Source organism: Verticillium alfalfae, genomic scaffold, assembly GCF_000150825.1.
Source record: "Verticillium alfalfae VaMs.102 supercont1.6 genomic scaffold, whole genome shotgun sequence".
NCBI lineage: Eukaryota > Fungi > Ascomycota > Sordariomycetes > Glomerellales > Plectosphaerellaceae > Verticillium > Verticillium alfalfae.
The window spans coordinates 1,796,817-1,815,314 of NW_003315033.1; the positions used below are offsets into that span (position 1 = coordinate 1,796,817).

General features: G+C 56.7%; 4 protein-coding genes across 4 annotated transcripts; 1 reads left to right on the forward strand and 3 right to left on the reverse strand.

Moving 5' to 3' along the window:
- Positions 1 to 458: 458 nt before the first annotated feature.
- VDBG_05659 (chromosome-associated kinesin KIF4B) lies at positions 459 to 6,019 on the reverse strand (the record flags this gene model as incomplete). Its single annotated transcript, XM_003004500.1, has 4 exons — positions 459 to 1,043; positions 1,101 to 4,860; positions 5,033 to 5,732; positions 5,833 to 6,019. 4 exons carry the CDS (start codon positions 6,017 to 6,019, stop codon positions 459 to 461), a joined length of 5,232 nt encoding a protein of 1,743 aa, XP_003004546.1.
- Positions 6,020 to 10,586: 4,567 nt separating this feature from the next.
- VDBG_05660 (conserved hypothetical protein) lies at positions 10,587 to 12,725 on the forward strand (the record flags this gene model as incomplete). The annotated part of the gene is made up of 1 exon (XM_003004501.1): positions 10,587 to 12,725. The coding sequence occupies one exon, from the start codon at positions 10,587 to 10,589 to the stop codon at positions 12,723 to 12,725; it is 2,139 nt and encodes a 712-aa protein (XP_003004547.1).
- An 825-nt stretch (positions 12,726 to 13,550) lies between these two features.
- On the reverse strand, positions 13,551 to 14,450 carry VDBG_05661 (phosphoglycerate mutase family protein; the record flags this gene model as incomplete). Its single annotated transcript, XM_003004502.1, has 2 exons — positions 13,551 to 14,328; positions 14,386 to 14,450. The coding sequence occupies 2 exons, from the start codon at positions 14,448 to 14,450 to the stop codon at positions 13,551 to 13,553; spliced, it is 843 nt and encodes a 280-aa protein (XP_003004548.1).
- A 525-nt stretch (positions 14,451 to 14,975) lies between these two features.
- On the reverse strand, positions 14,976 to 15,600 carry VDBG_05662 (predicted protein; the record flags this gene model as incomplete). The annotated part of the gene is made up of 3 exons (XM_003004503.1): positions 14,976 to 15,046; positions 15,108 to 15,232; positions 15,299 to 15,600. The coding sequence occupies 3 exons, from the start codon at positions 15,598 to 15,600 to the stop codon at positions 14,976 to 14,978; spliced, it is 498 nt and encodes a 165-aa protein (XP_003004549.1).
- Between the last annotated feature and the right edge of the window lie 2,898 nt (positions 15,601 to 18,498).

Here is an 18,498-nt window from a genome sequence, read left to right on the forward strand (position 1 = left end):
TTTCTCGTTGCCGTCGTTGTTGCTATGATGAACCCCCACCCGCTGCTAAGTACGGGGACCAGCGCTGAACGGAGAATCGTGAAATTAAGACGGCTGCCAAGTCATTTGAAAAGAACATCGTCGAGAAGGGGTAAACGAATAAAAGCAGTCCATCCTCCGAAGATCATAACTCCAACCCGCACCTCGGCAGACAGGCTCATTCGCGGCTTCGAGCCAGAGGGGGAAATGTACAGATGTGTACAAGCACCACGTCGTGACGGGGGACTGGTACGCGGGAAGGGGAATTTGGCGTGAAAGGACCAAACAGGAAACTCCAAACATATGGGATATCAAAAAGACAAGGTCATGAACGGGGCGTCAGAAACAACTTCCTCCCCATCAGAAGGGAGACCAAGAGTCGCGGTGCCACGTCTCGTCCCCACGGCATACCCCCCCAACTAGCATCCACAACCACGCGCCTAGAAGCAGTTGAGCGAGCCCTTCTTCTTCTTTTGCTTGTTGATCGCGTTCATGCGGTCCTCGAGGTGCGCACGCGCTGCCTCGGCCGCTTGTCGCTTCTTGCGCTCCTCCTCAACCGCCTGCAAGCTCCACCGGTTGTCGGGCTGCGGCGTAGGAGCGGGACGGTCCTTGAGCTCCTTGAGCTCGCCCTCAAGCTGCTGGCACCGCTTGCGCCAGGCATCGCAGTCCGCCTTGACCTTGTTCGACTGCTTCTCGAGGTCGGTAAGAGCTTCCTCGAGCGTCTGGGTGAGCTGCTTCTCGGCGTCGAGGTGCTTCTCGATCGTCTGGATGCGAGCCTCTTGATCTTGTTGGATCTGGTTGAGAGATCCCATGTGGTCCTTGCTGCCTGGGCGTCCACCAGTCGGCGTGTTGGGCACTGTCGGGCTGGTTTGGGCGTTGGAACCGGGCAGAGGAGGGAGAGGGATTGCTGGAGGTGGAGATGGCAGAGATGCGACGGAAGCACTCTTGCGGAGGTTGCTGTTCGTGAGGGAATTGGCCCTCTGGGGTTGCTGGCCGGAGGCCGTGGCAACCTCATCGTATTTGTTCTACAGCACTTGTCAGCATGGTTTCTTTCTTCGTGTGCATCATGAAATCAGTCTCACCTGGAGAGCATGGTATTCGGCGCGGAGACGGTCCATCTCTGATTCGATCCTGGTCTTTGCGGCCGTGGCTTCCTCAAGCTGGGCTTGACGTTCGGTTTGCAAGACTGAGAGGCGGTTGTTGGTGATCTGAGCCTGATCAAAGTTGGACTGAAGTTGGTCTTCCAGCTCCTCGACAAGACGCGAGTTCTTGTTGTTCCTCGAGTCAAGGTCGGTCATCTTCTTACGCAGGGCAGACATCTGCTCGGTAACAGAGCCCTGGATGCTCATAGTCTCACCCTTCGCAGTGAGAAGATCAGACAATGTTGCCTTGACTTGCTCCAGATCGCGCACGGCGCTTTCGTTGATGGCTGTCAATTCGGAAACTTTTCGCTCCAAGTCTCCCGTCTTCTTTTGCTCCTCCACAAGCGCCTTTTGATCAGCAATTAGATCGTCGATGCGTTCTGTGATCTTCTCGACACTGACGTCAAGGCCAAGAGCAAACGCGACTTGGGTGGCAACCTTCATGAGATCCTCACGGGCGTCGTCAAGCTCGCACTCCAGAACCCGGATGTTCTCCGCTTGCTCGCTCATAAGCACAGCCACCTGCTCCTCGTAGCCCTTCTGCTCGACCTGCTTCAATTCCTCGAGATCTCTGGCATGGTTGTCCTTGAGAAGCTGCATGCCATCTTGGTGGGTCTTCAATGCTTGCTCGTGCGCGGCAATCTGCTTCTCGAGGTTTTCCATGAGCTGCTTGTGGGTGTTTGACTGACTCTCGTGCAGATCACGCGTCTTGATGGCCTCTTCCAGCTCGACCTTGGTAGCTGAATGGGCCGTCTCAAGATCTGCGACCTTGATGGCATTGGTGCTGATGATCGACTTGTACTCGTCAACCTCGTCACGAAGACTCTTGAGCATGCTTTGGTGCTTTTCGTCTGCCTCCAGCGTTTCGTCGTCACTCGCTGCATCCGTTCGTGCGGTAGCCTTGGAATTGATGGTCGCGATTTGGCTCTCCAAATCTTCAATCGTCTTCTTCATCTGTGCTTCAGTCTGTTGCATCGCATCCAAGGCAGTCTTGTGCTTCGTCTCCCAGTTGCTCAGCTCTAGCTGGAGGCTCTTGAGCTTGCGCTCATTGTCCGTAGAGAGGTGTTGCTGTTGGGACGAGTCTCTCTCAGTGTCGTCTTCTGCGGCTTCTAGGGTTGTCTCGGCCTCCGAGGCTTCAGAGACAGTCGGAGCTGATGTCGCAGGAGCGTCTTTGACAGCGGCGCGAAGTGCTTCAATTTCGGCATGCAGCTCCCTCTCGCTAGCACTGTGCGCCTCCCTCATCTCCTTCATCTGCGATTCGTTCCTCTCCAACTGATTTTTGAGCGTGGACACAACAGACATGTCCATGGGCGAGGCCTTCAAACTGGACCGCTCTCGCGTCAGGCCGGAGATGATGGTCATCTTAGTCTCCATCTCCCTCTTTGCCGCGGTAACCCCAGCTTCCAGCTCTTGAATCCTCTCTGACCGAGCATGCAATTCGTGCATGGCAGAGTTGAGGTTCAGCTCAAAGTTCTGCATGACATCCGGCTGGGATTCAAAGTTTTCTGTTGCAATGTTTCGGAGCGAGGCGAATGAGCGGTGGGCGCGATCGATGATCATGACGTTCTGGCTCGACTTGCGGCGAATGACGGGATGGCTGGCCCTCGGGGAGGTAGCCTCGGCAGCCTTGGCCTGGGCGACTTCTGTCTTGAGCTCCTCGACCATGTCTAGAGCATCTTGATGTTTCTGCTCAAGTTGCGCGTACTTGTCAGCCAACTCCTTCTCTGCAGCCTCCTTCTCCGCAGACAAGGACTTCAGCCGGGCCAGTTCTGTATTCAGAAGATCCTGTTGTGTGGAGTCGGTAGCAGTCATCTTTGGTTCGATGTCGCTCTTGATGCTCGTCGTCTCGGCATGGTCCTCGACCTGGATATCGGACCTTTCCGGCACCGGCTCTGTCTCAGTATCCGGCAGGAATTCGGACTGGGGCTTCAGAGTGGCCGTCTCAGCGTCGAGATCAGAGGTATCGACTGTTGTCGGGGAATCCATGGCCGAGGAAAGCTCTGAGGACAGAGAGCGCGAAGATGCGTACTGCCTGTGCTCTTTGTGGTCGTTGGATCGCGCATCGGACGTGAAGGATGATGGTCTGGTCTCCGTTGGTGACACAACCGACAGAACTGAGTCGCGGACATTGCGGTGGGGGTGTCGTGATTCGTCGACAGTATCCTGCAGCTCCCTGAGAGCGCGGAGAGCCTCCTCGTAGCGAGAGTGTAGAAGACTGTAGTCGTTGACGGTGCTTTCATGTTCCACGCGAAGATCAAAGAGCTCTTGTGTTACATTTTCAAGCTTGTCCGCCACAAACTTGGTCTGAGCAGGGCTGGGTGGTGAGTAGTCGTCATACTCCGCTTTGAGGCCGTCGTGCTCAGCACGAGATGTTTCCTCTTCGGAGACGTCCTTGGCATTCCTGATCGTCTTGGCGTCAACGTTGTCGTCAACCTGGCCCTCCTCCTCTTCGATCTCGGGGATGGCGTCTTGGTGGCTGACACGACTAACGTGGGATTGGCTCCGTGAGTGATCAGTGAACTGGCGACGATGTCCGACACCGTTCGCAGTTTCTGCCTGAGGCTCGGGCACCTTGCTATCGCTCTGGATGTGATCTAGCTCATACAGAAGAGAATCGAGCTTTCCTAGGCTTCGCTGGCGCTCGATGACCTGTTCCAGGCGATCGATCTCACGTTGCATCAGCTCCGCATCTTGGTCCGCCTCGGCCAGGCGCTCCTCCAACGTTGAGATGTAGTCTTCGCAGGAGGCTTCATTCTCCCGGACGCGCGAGATTTCCTTTCGCAGCTCGGTGATGATCGTTGCGTTCTTCTCCTCGCCCGAGGTGTGGCCGTCAAGTTTGGCCTCCAGGTCGTGCAGATAGTTTTCGGTGCTGGCCTCTCGATCCATCAGCTTCTGGAGCCGGGCCTGGAGCTGGGTGTTGATCGTCTCGACGTAAGCGCACTTGGTCTCCTTTTCCAACAAATTCGTCTCCGTGCTCGACAGGGTGCCGCGGGTACTAGACAGTGATTGCTCGAGGGATTGGATTGTCTTTTCGTACTCGAGTACAACCTGCTCGACAGCTTGGGCGAAGGAGTTGGAGCGATTCAGGCGTTCCGTGGCACTGTCCCCAAGCGCGTCGTCATTCTCCTCATTGTCCGCCTGCTCAGCGTCCCTAGCCTTGGCCATCTCAGCGATAAGCTTCGCGTGTCGCTGACTCAAGGTAGTGTAGGTCTCTTGGACGTCCAGCAATTGGTTCTGGAGTTCCGTCTCCCGCTCATTCTGCCGCTCGGACCTCCCACCTTCAGTAGCGGGTGTGCGCCGGTCGCCGCCACCCCGCTCAGCATTGCGGATTTGGTCGCGCAGGAAGGTGACCTCTGCCTTGAGCCTGTCAATGATGGCCTGCTTGTCGCCCTCCTCCACCTGTTGGATGCGTGGTTTGCTCTGGATGGCTCGGGCCCTCTGCGCGTACTGGACTGTGTTTAGCGTCTCGCTGAGGTGAAATTCGGCCGGGGTGACGCAGGCAATCATGTACGTCACAGCATTCCCCCCAAGAGAATCTTGAAGCAACCGGGTCAGTCTCGAATCGCGGTACGAGACGTGCGATCCGGCGTTCCGCGACGAAAGCTGCGAGATGACCTTGCCGAGCGCGGCTAGTCCGCCGTTGATGGAGATGCCTTCCTTGGCACGCTCACCTTGAGCGCCGGTATTCTTCAACCGCTCACTGCCCGCCAGGTCAACAAAGTGCAGCTTGCTGTCGGTCGTCACCCAGCTCTCATTGCCAGTCATGGCTTCAACTGGCATGGAGAAACGCTTGTCAGCGCCCTGTGGGTTATGTAGGCCCCCCTTGCGCTGCACCAGGTTCAGACTGAAAACTGCGTGGGGATCGCGAGGACCTGGCGTTGATAGCTGTTGCGTCCGTCTGGCGCAAGGTGGAGCCAAAGTTCAAGGCAGCCATCAGGTCTTCGACGGAGTTGATGTCCACCTGGCGCAGGCCTGTCAGGAGGATGTTTCCCTTGACGTCCTCACGGATCGTAACGTTGACTCGTTCGTGTTGCGGGACGTGATCGGGGATGAGCAAATCGCGGAGTTGCTCGTTGTAAATCTCGACGTATGTGGCCTTTAATTGCCAATTCTTGTCTGCGCCGCCAGAAGCGCCTTGCGCAGAATATCGATGTGGCGTTCGGAGTTGTGACATGGATCCTCGATTCGCCTGTTTTCTTGGGCCCTCGAGCTTGTCGAAAAGAGCTGTCGCAGCTCGAGGGATGACGCCCATGACTTCGGGGTCGCTCTGCTCCAAAGGTCCCGACGTTCCCATAGTGTAGGACTTGCCAGCACCAGACTGGCCGTAGGCTAACAGCGAGACGTTGTAGCCTTGGACAAAGGCATTGACACAGTCGGTCAGGTAGTCCCAGACACCCTCTTGGCTCGTGTCGGAGCCGAAGACGCGGTCGAACACGAAGAGTTTCTTGCCCTGGGGGGAATCGATGGCGACGTTTGTGTCCGATGTCACCTGGACCATGGAGCGTTGGAAGCGTTGGGGAATGAGCTCGAAGCCCGGGTCGGTGGGCTTCAGGGGCGGGCGAACTCGAACGGCTGCAGGATGCGTTGGTCAGAGAATGTTCCACTACTGCAGCAGCAAAAAGGAGGCAAAAGGCAGGACCGGGTTGGGAAGAAAAAGGAAGGCTTGACTTACCCACGCGCACAGCTGTGCGGCCATCCTCGTCTGACGCTCTGCTTCCTCCGCCGCCACCACCTCCTGGTCCGCCGCCGGCTTTGCTACTCATGCTCATACGGCTGTTGCTGCGTGGAGCGGGTCGCACCATGGCGCTCATGGGTCGCTGGGGAAGATTCCCAGGTGAAGCGGGCGGTGAAGTGGCCATGGCGAGAAGCTGTGGCGAGGCGAGGGGTGCTGCCTCTGCACTCTTGTATGGGTCGGCACGCGAGGCCAGGCGAGAGCAGGCGTGCGAGTACGGTGTGTCACTCGCAGGATTGGAGGTCGGGTTATGCGAGTGTCTCGGGGCGGATGGATTGGGGGGTGTTTATGTCTCGCGAGCCCCGCGGGCAGGGTGTTTTTTTTTTGTGTGCCTGTGCCGGCTGCCGGTGCCTCGAGGGAGTGGACGGCACAGCTTTGGAACTCGTGCTGGTGCTCGTGCTGATGCTGGTGCTCGTCTTCACAAACGCGAAAGACTGGGCGACACAATGACGGGCGGCATTGAGAACCCCCAGGGTGTGTTGTGTGTGTTGTGTGAGAGGGTAGGGGAATGGGAGATGAGAGATCAAGTCGCGGGTCGCGGGCTCGGGCGGGTGCCAGTTGGTAGGTAGCGAAAGCGTTGCTCCTTTGGGGGGGTGGGAGGGGCGAAATAGGGGATTCGAAATCCAGTTCGGGTTCGGACAGGCTACTGACAAGCCTGACAGAAGCACAGGACAGGACCAGCCAGACAGGTTGGTGGATGAGATGGAGAGCGGACTGGGCGGACACAAACCTGTGTTTATTTGGGTGGGTGGTGGTGCTCATTGACTAGGGTCTGGCAAATTGGATGCGCGTTGCGGAGGGTAGCTGATTGGAGGATGCCCCCTGCGCAAAGGTTGGAGGCTGGTGATGAGCCTGTTCGGGGCCCTGCTCGGTGCCTGTTCTCTGGCCAGTGTCTGCTGGACTCGGGGGCCCTGGCTTCGCCCCGTTTCGTCGCTTCTCAAACGGCGTGATCAGTGATTTGCTCTGTTTTGGTGTCGCACGGTCGTTGATAGTTGAGATCACGGGCGTAGGAGCTGCTGAGTGACTGGGTCCTCCCCGAACGATGCTTCACCGGACCGGCGCTGCGGGAGATTGGAGGAGGAGACGGACGAAGCTGTCAGTTGACAGATGGTACAATATTGGCCTCGTTATCCCAAAAGAGGAGGGGCCGGTGGATGGAAGAACAAGCAGACGAGGTTGCTACTTCACTGTCACCGAAACGATACGTGAGGACCAGGTGCAGCTGGCTCCTTTGGGCGGTCTGCCTGGTACCTGGTGTTCAAGTGTGGTGGCCTGGGCGACGAGAAAGGGAAGGCGCAAGGGACGCCCTTCCATCCTGCCGTTCATCTTGGGGTTTCGCAGTGCTGGCAGGAGGAGCAAGACCTGCAGCTGGCAGGAGCAACACCTGTAGCCGCCTCTTAGCTTCAGTCCCTCTCTCGCCGACTGGGTCTTGTGCCGCTGCATGAGGAAGGGAACGCCCTGCCGCGCACTAGCCTGCCGAGCGCAATCCCAGTGATCCCAGTACAATCCCAGTACAATCCCAGCAATCCTAGCAATCCCAGCAAGTCCGCGTGCAGCAGGGTCCAGGTGCAACTGCCAGCGTGCGCCAGTGCCATCGGATAGTGCGAGCACGACTGACCATTCGGGGAAGCACACCCGCCATCATGGAAACAACCCAGCCTCCATGCCCGGCACCTGCTGGTACATGGCTCTGGGTGCCAGCGTTCACCGCACCGGTTGTCTCCAGAAGTCCCCTCCCCATGTCCGCTATTCATCCCATCTCATCTCTCTCCTGTCAGCATTCATTGGCACGCAGCTCGCCACGGCGTCCGTCCGATCTACCTCGCCAGCTAGCACCGACGGTGCCTCTGCAGAAGAACGGTCGGAGAAGAACAAAAGGGCCTGGGCAGAGTCGCACTATACCGAGGCCAGCAGCGACGGCCAGCGATCTCCATGTTCATGACTTAAGCTATGTCGCATTGCGCCCTCCCAGAAATACCACAGCGTGCCGCGTCTGCTGGAAAGGGAGGGGAAAGGACCCACGACCTGTCTCTCTGAACACAAAGAGAAATGGAAAAGAGTTCTTCATTTCAGGGGCAGACCACACGAGCGCCCCTGAGTGTGATGCCGGGGGGCGCACCACACCGGACCACACCACACCACACCACACCACACGCAGACACCAACCCACACACTCACTCCACTCCGCAGGCGACGGACACCCTTCAGATCGACCCAATCAAGCGTCGCCTTGTATGCAAAGGACAAGACTCCCGTCGCGAGTGCTGCAGCTGCTCGCGAGGAGAAGCGTATTTGGTGTCTGCATTCCGCGTCCACCGTTGAGCCGTTGAATAGCGCCTCCTGCATATGCCGCGAATGCACCTTGGCGATGGCGTCCAGCGTAGCAAGCGCCTGCTGAGGGGGCGCATCGCTGTGAAAAGGCGAGATGTGGAGCCAAAATGTGCAGAGTTCGAAGAAAGGGGGTTGACTCTTCTCTGTGGACACAAGAAGCAATATACTGTCTCACAGAGTGCTCGGTGCTACGTGTCTCGTGCAGTCTTCCCCATGTCCCGCCGCGCAGGTACGTTGCGAGACGTTGGACCGACGAGCGAGCGTAACGAGGATCGACCTTGAAGACCCCAGTTGGGATTTCAAGCGCAAGGCCGGGGTCCCCTTTCGAGGCGACCGCGAGACGAGAAGGCTGCCCACTAAGAGCGTGAGCGTTTCCCGGCCGCTTGCCATCCCGACCAGAGAACCGACATGGGGAGCTCAGGAAATCATGCGGCTCCTGCGGCCGTTGTCTGGACCAAAGCTTTACGCGTTTCGTCTTCCAACAACGTAACAGCCTTTGTTGGTCGGCTATGATTCAGAAGGTTTTCTGTCATTCATAGTCAAAAGACTCGACAGACTTCAATGCTGAAGCCACATGCATCGAGAACGGATACTCTTATTCTAGCCGCCGCAACCATGAAACCACCACTCGGGGTTCTTCGGTGACCCGCGAAATTGCGAAGTGCCATACAAAGGTGAGACCGCCGAGGATGCGGAACGTCATGGTTTCCCCAGCAGTGTCTCCGTAGCCGGCGACAAAGGCAGGAACTATGTCTGGAGAAAGGCGTTACCACTGACGGCCGAGGGCAGTCCCACGAACATTGCGACCCTCATTTTCTAGCTCCCACTTCTCCTGCAGCATCGAGACCTACAACCCCGCTCTCTTTGTCATTTCATCGCATCTGTGTAGTACAGCCGAGACCAGACTCAGCTGGCTGTCTGTCATCTGCATTCCATCTGCGGCACAACACGAGATGGCGAGGGGCGCAATTACCAGACGAGTGGTTTTGTCTCAGCCCTGCGTGGCACTTGCTGGTCGTCCACACGAGGACTCGGCGACAAAAAATGCGTTTGCCTCGTTGCAGAACCCGTTCGGTGACACAGAAGCCCATATATCGTCCTCATGTTCACCCAGCCCGTCTGTTTCCCCTTCCCTCCTTTCTCCATCAACCAGGATGTGACGACAGCCAGACAAGCTACAAGTACTGCTCGCTTGTCGTCGTCATGAACAGGCGAGACGATCCAGTAAAACTCACACATTCGGCTAGGGGCAGAAAAACGTGTTACACTGCAGGCTGCTTACCCGGAAGCTTCCGCGCAGCATGTTGACGGTCCAGCACGCGGGGGAACGCTCGATGACACACTTGAAGACTGTTACTTCCGAGCAGCTAATATGCCGCGATGCTGGACAATATGTGACCCACGTCGTTTGCCAGCCAGAGTAGAGGCCTGCCCATAAGCATTGAACAGCACGCCGCTTGCTTGCATCAGCAGCAGTGGCTAGAGAGGACGACCCTGAACACGCCATCCCCCCGCCTTGTGTCTGCCATCGCATGCAATAGATGAGCCCGTGCGCGACGCTAATCCGCAATTCTCCTCTCGTGAACGGGATCGTGTTCTCGAAGGGGACAACACCTCGCACCACCATGCAGCAGGTCCTGTACCATGTACTGATGGGACGGCGCTCTCCCGCCGCTCGCGATGGGAAATGTTTCTACGACTCCTCAGAGTGGACTGGCGGTGAGGACCTTCGATTGGCCGCATGTTTCGATAAGGATGATCCACGTGAAGGATGCCCCGGCCTGCCAAGCAGTTCCGCCTACGAGGATGGGGTTGTGCTCAAAAAGGAGGGGGGGCCGTGCCACGTATGTATATGTATACTGATGGCCCGAGGCGGTCGGCCCCCTTTCTCGTTTGCCATCTTACCAAGGTACTGTGATTTCGGTTGAGGGCCCAGGTTTTCAATTTGAGCCGGCAGGGGCTTTCTTTGTTGGCAGCATCGGAAGAGTCGGGACGGTAAGCCAGCCGCTGTCAATGGGTTCGTGCTCTTCAGACGATGAAACAGTTTTCTTGGCCTTGCATGTCTGCATAGCACGACTTGGCCGTCTCATGGGATACAAATGGTTGAACTTTGTTCATGCCTACCACTGGTACCAATGACAGCAAGGTGGGGAACGGGCCTCGTCTTATCGTCACGTGACTATGCGTCTCATCCGCGCCATGTTCGATCCTGATCTCGCGTCTCAAGCGCGATCTCCACAATTCCCTAAGCTCAGAACCCAAGGCGTCACCATTCGCGTCGCTGGGTACCGCCAAAGGACCCCTCACCCATCGATCTCCCGAATGTAACTCCTCTATATGATACATCTGCGTACTCTGCAATCATGACCGGGGAGGTGATCAGCCTCCTTTCGAGCTCCTCCCCCGAGCCAGCCCTCCCACCTGCACCAGCCGCCGCCCCCCACCCCGCCAAATCATGCTCTCCTCCGCCCAAGCAGCCGTCCGGCCTCCTCGACCTCACCAGCAGCTCGCCCGTCTCTGGCCCGAACCGCGATAGGCCTTCAGGGTCCCAGCAGCTTCCGCATCCGAAGCGCCGCAGCAGCGCCGTCCAGCTGGACCTCCACTTTCTTTCCGACGACTTCGACACGACGGGCGACCTGGGGCACAGCAGCCAGATTAGGCAAGATGCGGGACAGAACAAGCGGCTACGTCTGTCGCCGCCTGACGCTGCAAAGAGGGGGTTTCACAGATCACAGTCCGCGGCCGACGCGACGGAGAGGTCGTCTGCTCGGCAGGGGCCCGCTGTGCGGCGCACACAGGCGCTGTTCGATCCCATTGAGTGCTCGAGCTCGCCGGCGCTCGGCAGGAGACCGAGGAGCTCTGGCCAGACGACATACGACGATCCCTTTGCGACCTCGTCGCCTGTGAGGACGGTGAGTGAGATCGTGGCCATGGCCGAGCCTCGTGCGGCTTCACCTCGGCAACCTGAAATGGCTGCTGTGGCTGCGAGTTTGGGGATGGATGTCGATGATCCGTTCGCCAGCAGCCCGCCTCCTGCTGCGAAGGCGGCGCCTGCGGCTGCTCCGGCTGGTTCGTTGCAGGTGGCGTCCACGGCGAAATCGACATGCGCATCGATGGTGACGTCCAAGACCTCCATGGCGGTCTTCAGTCTCGACGACGACCTCAGCGACCCGTTTGCCAGTTCACAGCCTGATGCGGCCCCGCTCCGGGCAGCGACGTCTACGGCTGTGTCACTGAACAGCAAGCCCCGTTCCCCGAAAGGCAAGGCAGACTGGGACCCCATCTCAAGCTCGGCGCCGCAGCTGCTGCACGACTCGTTCGACAGTTCGCCACCGGCTGTGCGTTCGAAAGGCAAGGAGAAGGCGCCTGCGGTCATTGACCTCAGCGATTCCGAGCTGTCCGTACTGGAAAGCCACAAATGGTCAGACAGCGACAGCGATCTCCCGGACGTCAAGGACATGGACCTCTCCAAGTCTCGAGCGCCTCGTTCTCACACAGCGGCACGATCGCGCACATCATCCGCCACGCTGAGAGTTTCGAAACGAAAAGCGTCGGTCGCCAAGAAACCCACCGAAAACAAGGCGCGAGACAAGGAGGCCAAGGCTGCCGAGCGCGAGCGCGAGAAAGAGCGCAAGAAGCGGGAAAAAGAAGCGGCGAAGGAGCAAAAGGCGCGCGACAAGGAGACGGCGGCCGCCATGGCCGAAGTCAACAAGGTGAGGACCGACAAGAAGGTCTCAACGCCCGAGATGATTGTCGATCTGCCTGCGAGCCTGCCGCCAGCGCAGCTGCTGCAGGCGCAGACGCTGCTCAGGGACCTGGACGTCGAGTTCGGCGAGTGGCAGAGCCCGGTCGAAAAGGTCGTCAAGTGGCGGCGCAAGGTCAAGAGCCGATTCAACGACGACCTCGGTCTCTGGGAGCCGATGCCGCTGCGCATCCAGGACGAGTCGTACGGTATGGCCGTCATGACCGCCGACGAGTTCGTTGCGCTAGCTCTCGGGGCCGAAGGCGCGGATCTGCTAGCCCATGTGTCGAGAATGAAGCAGCACTTTCCCAGCACGCAGCTGATCTACCTCATGGAAGGTCTCGGCCCCTGGATCCGCAAGAACCGCAACGTCCGAAACGACGGATCGTCTCGCCGTGGGCAGCAGAGACGAAGGCGGCGCCGACCAGCAGCAGCGACGGCGGCGCAAGAAGGCGCAGCCCCAGGGAGTACATTGACGATGACACGTCGAGGACGGCTGCTCGAGCTGCAGGTCCTGCACGGCGCCCTCATCCACCACACGGCCGCCGCCGTCGAGACGGCCCAGTGGATCGCCATCTTCACGCAGCACATCTCCACCGTGCCGTATCGCAAGCAGCGTGAGGCTGCCAACGCGGCGGGCGCCGGCTTCTGCATGGAGAGCGGACAGGTGCGGACGGGCGACGACACGCGGGACACGTACGCGCGGATGCTGCAGGAGATCGTGCGCGTCACGGCGCCCGTCTGCCTACGGCGTCGCTGAGGAGTTTGGGACCGTCGCGGCGCTCGTCAAGGGGTTGGAGGAGAGGGGCCCGCTTGCGCTGGAGGCGTGCCGGAAGAGCGCAAACAAGGATGGTGCCGTGTCGGATCGGACGATCGGCCAAGCTCTCAGCCGGCGGATCTACAAGGTGTTTACTGGCAAGGATGAGACGAGTATGGACGTCTAGGGAAGGGCATGCATGCTTAGGCGCGATGGTAGACTTGGCTCGGCGTTCGAGGTGTGAATTTAATCCAGGCGGGATGGAGTTTCTGCGGCTGTTGGACGGAGCTCGTCACAACGTATTCTTGTGATAATCGTCAGAAAACATGGACTGGTATGCACAAATGAGTTACGAGGCAACGCAATACTGGGTTATGAGCGGGCGGGTCGCCTATGGGCACAAGTAGCCATCTGTACAGAAATGCAATCACAGTTTCAAACATCATTTCACAACAAGCAACAAAAGTTCAGGCGATGGCATCATGCATCATGAGAAAACTTTGCATTATGTCTACCGAAACTCTATCCATTCGAACCCGAAGCGACGTGGCACGTATCGCCCGGAACGTGTACATAGGGTCTAGACTTCAAATATGTTAGCACTCGTTCGAAAACAAGCATCATGAAGTACCAGGTTAAAAAGCTTTGTCAGATAGCGGTTGGACAAGTTTTTTCCACATTCAATGTGTCGGATCAGGTCTGTGAAATTTGGTCTCTCATCACGAAAGCAGGCGGGTGAGTGTAAAGAAAAAGAGGCGAGAGCTTACCATTTGACAAAGTCGACATCATGCTCTGCGAGGGTGCCAAGACGGTTGGCCTCCGATCCGGCTATTTTTCAAGCTGATCTTCGGCCTTCCGCTTCTTCGGCGGAGGGGCCGCAGCAAAGAAAGAAGTGAGGGTTTTCTGCCTCTGATCGAACTCTGCGCTGCCTATACCGCCGCGGGTCTTTTTCAGACCGGCGAGATGAGTCGTATTGTTGAAGACCACGATGCTCAGGCGCAGGTCGGGCCAGCGTGGACCATGATTGCTGGGCCGACAGGGTGGTTCGCCTGCGTCCTGTCGAGGCTGGCTCGATGGTGGGTGGGAGGGCTCCACGACGAGCTGGGTGTAGCCCGTATTGCTCCAAGAGGCATGAGAGTCGCCTGGTTCGGAAGAAGAAGCAAACCAGGCATTGCTGCGCAGAACGCGAAGCAGCGATGCCAGGATCAGCCCGTGGGCGACGATCATGACGCATGCAGGCTTGTCAGCCAACGCGGCAACGATCGGTGCGAGCTGGCTGTCGACGAAGCGACTTGCACGTGTATGCATGGCATCGTGGGTCTCAGCATCTGTCGCACGAACATGGTCGCGCTGGCCGTACTTCTTGCCTTCGTCGGCGCCAAAGTCTTTCTCGCGCAGGTCCAATAGCTGGACGACATCGACCGCCGGCATTCCGGCCAGCGGCGGAGGCTGCGCTTCTCGGACCGTTGCAGCGGTGTGGACGGCACGCTTCAGGTTGGAGGTGAAGATGTGCGTCGCTGGAGGTGCCCCCGTCGCCATGTGAGAGGCAAGACGACGGGCTTGGAGAACGCCGTGAGCGGTCAATGGGGAGTCGCGACTTCCTGCACTGGAATTGGTCAGTTTAGGGTAACGGAGAGGGTGTGAAAAGGAATTGATGACGCACTAGAGGCCGGCCACATTGTCTACTGATTCGCCGTGGCGGATGAGGAAGATGTTGACCTTGCCCATCGAGGCATTGGTGGTGTATGTGAGAGACGGAAGCTGGAGCTTGGTGGCCGCAGCATTCCCTGGTGGCGACTACATGGTGTGACCACGGAGCTCGATCGAGGAGCTTAGGACTGGTGTCGCGTTGACTTGCAGAACGTGGTTGGAAGGAATTGAGGGGGGAGGCAAATTTTCCTTTTAAGAGCTGGTGGGTTCCTGGCTGGGCCCACATGTCACGCTCGTTAGTCAGCTTCCTGGAACTGGGCCATGCAGCTCGCGATTTGTAGAAGCCGCCAGAGTTGCTGCCTGGGAAACCACAGAGAGCAAGTAACAGAAGCTCACGAGAGATGTTTTTTATTCTAGGGTCTTTCTTTCAAGAACCAAAAACCAATGTCTACCTCTAACCTAAAATACCATTTAGGGACTGTGAAGGGATATGGCCGCCAGAATGCACCGCTAAGCCAGGGGGGTTTCGACGCATCCTCTCATAGCCGTGCGATGCGTCTCTGGCTCACCTTCATTCACCAAACGTAGCCTCAAAATTTGTGCCTAGCACTGAGCGTCCCAGCCTCTCCAGTGATTGCAAGCAATGCGGCCATCGTCGTTGAACAAGATGTCCTCTGTAAGATAGGCAATCATAGTCAGCATGCGAACTAGGCGAAGTGAGCATCACCAACATACCGAGATTGACATCGACGTCCCAAGCCTGAGCAAAGATATACGGGCAAATCAGCTTGTTCTCGATGTAGTCACTCTTTTGCGTCTTTTTGAGAATGCAGGCGCCACAACGTAGGTTGAAGTAACCGCTGCACATCAAACATTGATTAGCTAACCATTAGTGATCAAGTGCTCACACGAACAGATGCTCTTACCCTTCCTCTGCTACGAGGCTGACCTTGTTGGCTTCTCGGTCGACTTCAAGGCCGATGCAGTCATTGAGATTGATGCGCGTGCAGCGGTACGTCTTGCCATCGTTTCTGAGACATTTGGCGTGAAGGACAGTCTCGGACTTTTTGAACAGCTGGAAGCTTTGCCATTCGGGGTGCCATTGGTCCCGGCCATTCGAGGTCAGAAGCAGGTCCTTGCATTCGTACTTAATGTCGTCGCCAGACGCGCCAGACAACTGAAGACCAAGAATGAGGCCTGCAACAAGAGTGATGGAAGTGAGCTTCATCTCGAAAATAGGTGTTGCCGCGCTGTCAGTGGGTGTGTCGTTGGGGGGGTGTTACGGGTGTAATGCCAGAGAATTCTTAAGATGTAGAAAATTCGGCCGCATGGAAAGTGGTGCTTCTTGTGGCTTTCCTTGCCATCGCTCTTTCCTTCAATGGAAGATGTGAACGTCGAGGAACTTGAGTGAATGTCAAACACCAGGATTGGGCTCATTCACCTTGTTTGATGTTGTGACTGCTATCTTTTGTTCAGCTCGAGTTGCCCTCACTTGCGTTACTGCCCGTCGACTCTGCTCTTCAGCTCGATCGAGCACTGAGTCTCATGAAAGGGTCAAGTCGCTGTAGAGAGACCAAAAAGCGCTTTACTGCAAGATTTCGATCGACGTTACGCGGCTTGGGAGTGACAACCTCACGCACGCGTCTTGTATTGCCTGTCCTTATGGTCCTCGGGAGAACGTCCAATGCGGTCCTAAACCTCACTACCGAATTGCACTTGTAGTAGAGCAAAGACTACAAGCTGAGAAATGTGCTGTTTCATGGCATCTGCGGCACCTAATTATTTATCTATGGCCCCATCAGCCTAGGCGATTGGCCAGTTTGATTCATAGATGCGCCTTGGGCGTTGGTACATGATGTCAGCGGATCGCAAGCATAGCAGTATGAACGGACCAGAAGTTTGGCTTGCGACATCCTCCATTTCCACCACGATGAGCATACATCAAGAATATACACAGTCGAATGCTAGAGGAGAGGTAACATGAGGTTCAATGTATACTCCCACAGTCAAAGAATACTATCTTGGCTTGGTATACTCTAGATCGGCGCAGGGAAGCGATCACACACATCGCGCATCAAGCAAAAGTCCTGCGTTTGAGAACACTCCATCTGCCGATGAATGGCTGATCTGGACTGATGCAGCGCAACAGTCTTCGCATGGTCAATCAGTCATTTGGCTACCTCATGTCAAGGTCGGTGGTCAACTGGGGAGTGCATCTTGCGCATACAACAGGAAACAATGGGAAAGGGTCGACAGGCCGGAGGAGAAATCTATAAAATGGCGTGGTATTGGTTTTTTTCTCGCTTGTCGTCGATATTTGCCGGACTAACGTCGGTTGTCTGCACGAAGAACTGGTCAAGGGCCTACTCGGAGGATGCTGCAGTGCACGCCGTCAGTTCCGCATCCGCTGTCCTCGAAAGGAGAGGAATTCTGTGATGCTTAATCGGATAGGGGCATCAGTACGCCCGCAAGAGTTCAACGTGAAGGTATACCGAAAGGCTCAACCTCTTGTTGCGCAGTGGGGGTCTATATGTAGCCAAAGACACGGTATAAATGCGATGCTGCAGCACGACTCTGCCTCCACCGAATAGATACTATTGAGGATCGTGTCAATGTTATTCTGTATTAATTCGTGTGTCGAGCGTTTCCGGTGTTGGAGACGTGACGCTCATCGTTGACGGGAGCAAGAGAAGCAGACACGGTGCCGTGCTTTGGAGCCATATTGTCGGACCTAGGGTGAAATGGGTGCTATGATATCGGTCAAGGTGCTGTTAGTACTGAAGTTCTTGGGGGAAGTCTTGCCAGCCGTCACGGGCTTTTTTTTCTCCGGCCCAACATATGAGTATGTGTGTTCTGAAACAAAACCTTGGGATGAAGAATTTTTGCGATCCGATGTGATCAGCCTGTGACTGCGGCGAGTGATATCACGGTGTAATCGGGTTTTTCTCGTCTTGATTCTGTCCCACATGAAGGCATTCGTGGTAAATCTTGTCGAGGAATGTCGTTCTCAAAAACGCAATGAAGTCTTTGGAGAACGTCATTCGGACCAACTACCGCGTTCAGAGTTACTGTACCATGTAATCAATGAAATTCCTGCACCTCATTTCAGGCTTCGGGTCATTAGCACGCGGAAGGAGTTTCGACAGGCATTTCTCTGTCAGAGTCGCATGGCGTTATCTGTCAGAACCGCGGAGATGCCGTGCGTCTTGGTGCAAACAAACTTTGAAGGCAAGCAGTAAAAGTTTGATCCTTCCAAGGCCGTGTCATAATTCATCTTGGCATGCCCACCAAGGGCATGACGCCTTAAGAGTCTACTCACGAGAATCGCCCCAATGGCCGCATTCCAGCTTGACGGCGTGATATTTCGCTGATCCAACCTACGATCACTGACTACGGAGTTAGCGATCATGAAGTCTACATCCGAGGATATCAAGCTCATCCAGATTTTTCTTCGCACTCCCTCTTCCCTTTCTCTCGTCAAGGCCAAAGCCGGGACCGGAAATGCAAGTGTCGGGTCTAGTTGGCACCCTTTGATCAACACCCCAGTCGCGTTCGTGGGCTGGACGAGCACGCCATAGGCAATCTCAGCCCACACCCACGCCCGACTCATTCCTCTTACGTGGGTGCTTCGCAGCCTTCCATGCACAACCCGCGTCTCTTGGGATCGCGACCGGCTGTTCGGCATCTTCAGGTCTCAGCCCAAGAAAGAATTGATGCGAGGTTGCGTCCCAGAACGGCACCCACGAGGCTCGGTTGGGCGGTCGAGGCCCCCGCGGCGACGGCGCCAGCGAACCACGGGTGATCTCCGATGCGGGTGCGATGTCGTCTCAATCTTTATCTTGCTTTTCTCTCTCTTTTCAGACTGCCGTTCGATGGCTTGTTCAGCGGGCCGCGACTGCAAGATGCGAATCGTGAGGCTCCCGGCCGAGATTTTGTGATGGTGACAGACTTGCTTCTGCCGTCTCTTCCCGGCTTTCATTCCCCTGGCGTCTGGGGAAGAAGCAGAGAAACAGGACAGCCAAGGCTTCTAAACTGTCCGAAAAACTGAGACTCCCGGCTTGGAAAGTCCTATCGAGAGGGCAGAAACAAGACAGTATTGCTTGGCAAACAGCGTGACGCCGCCACA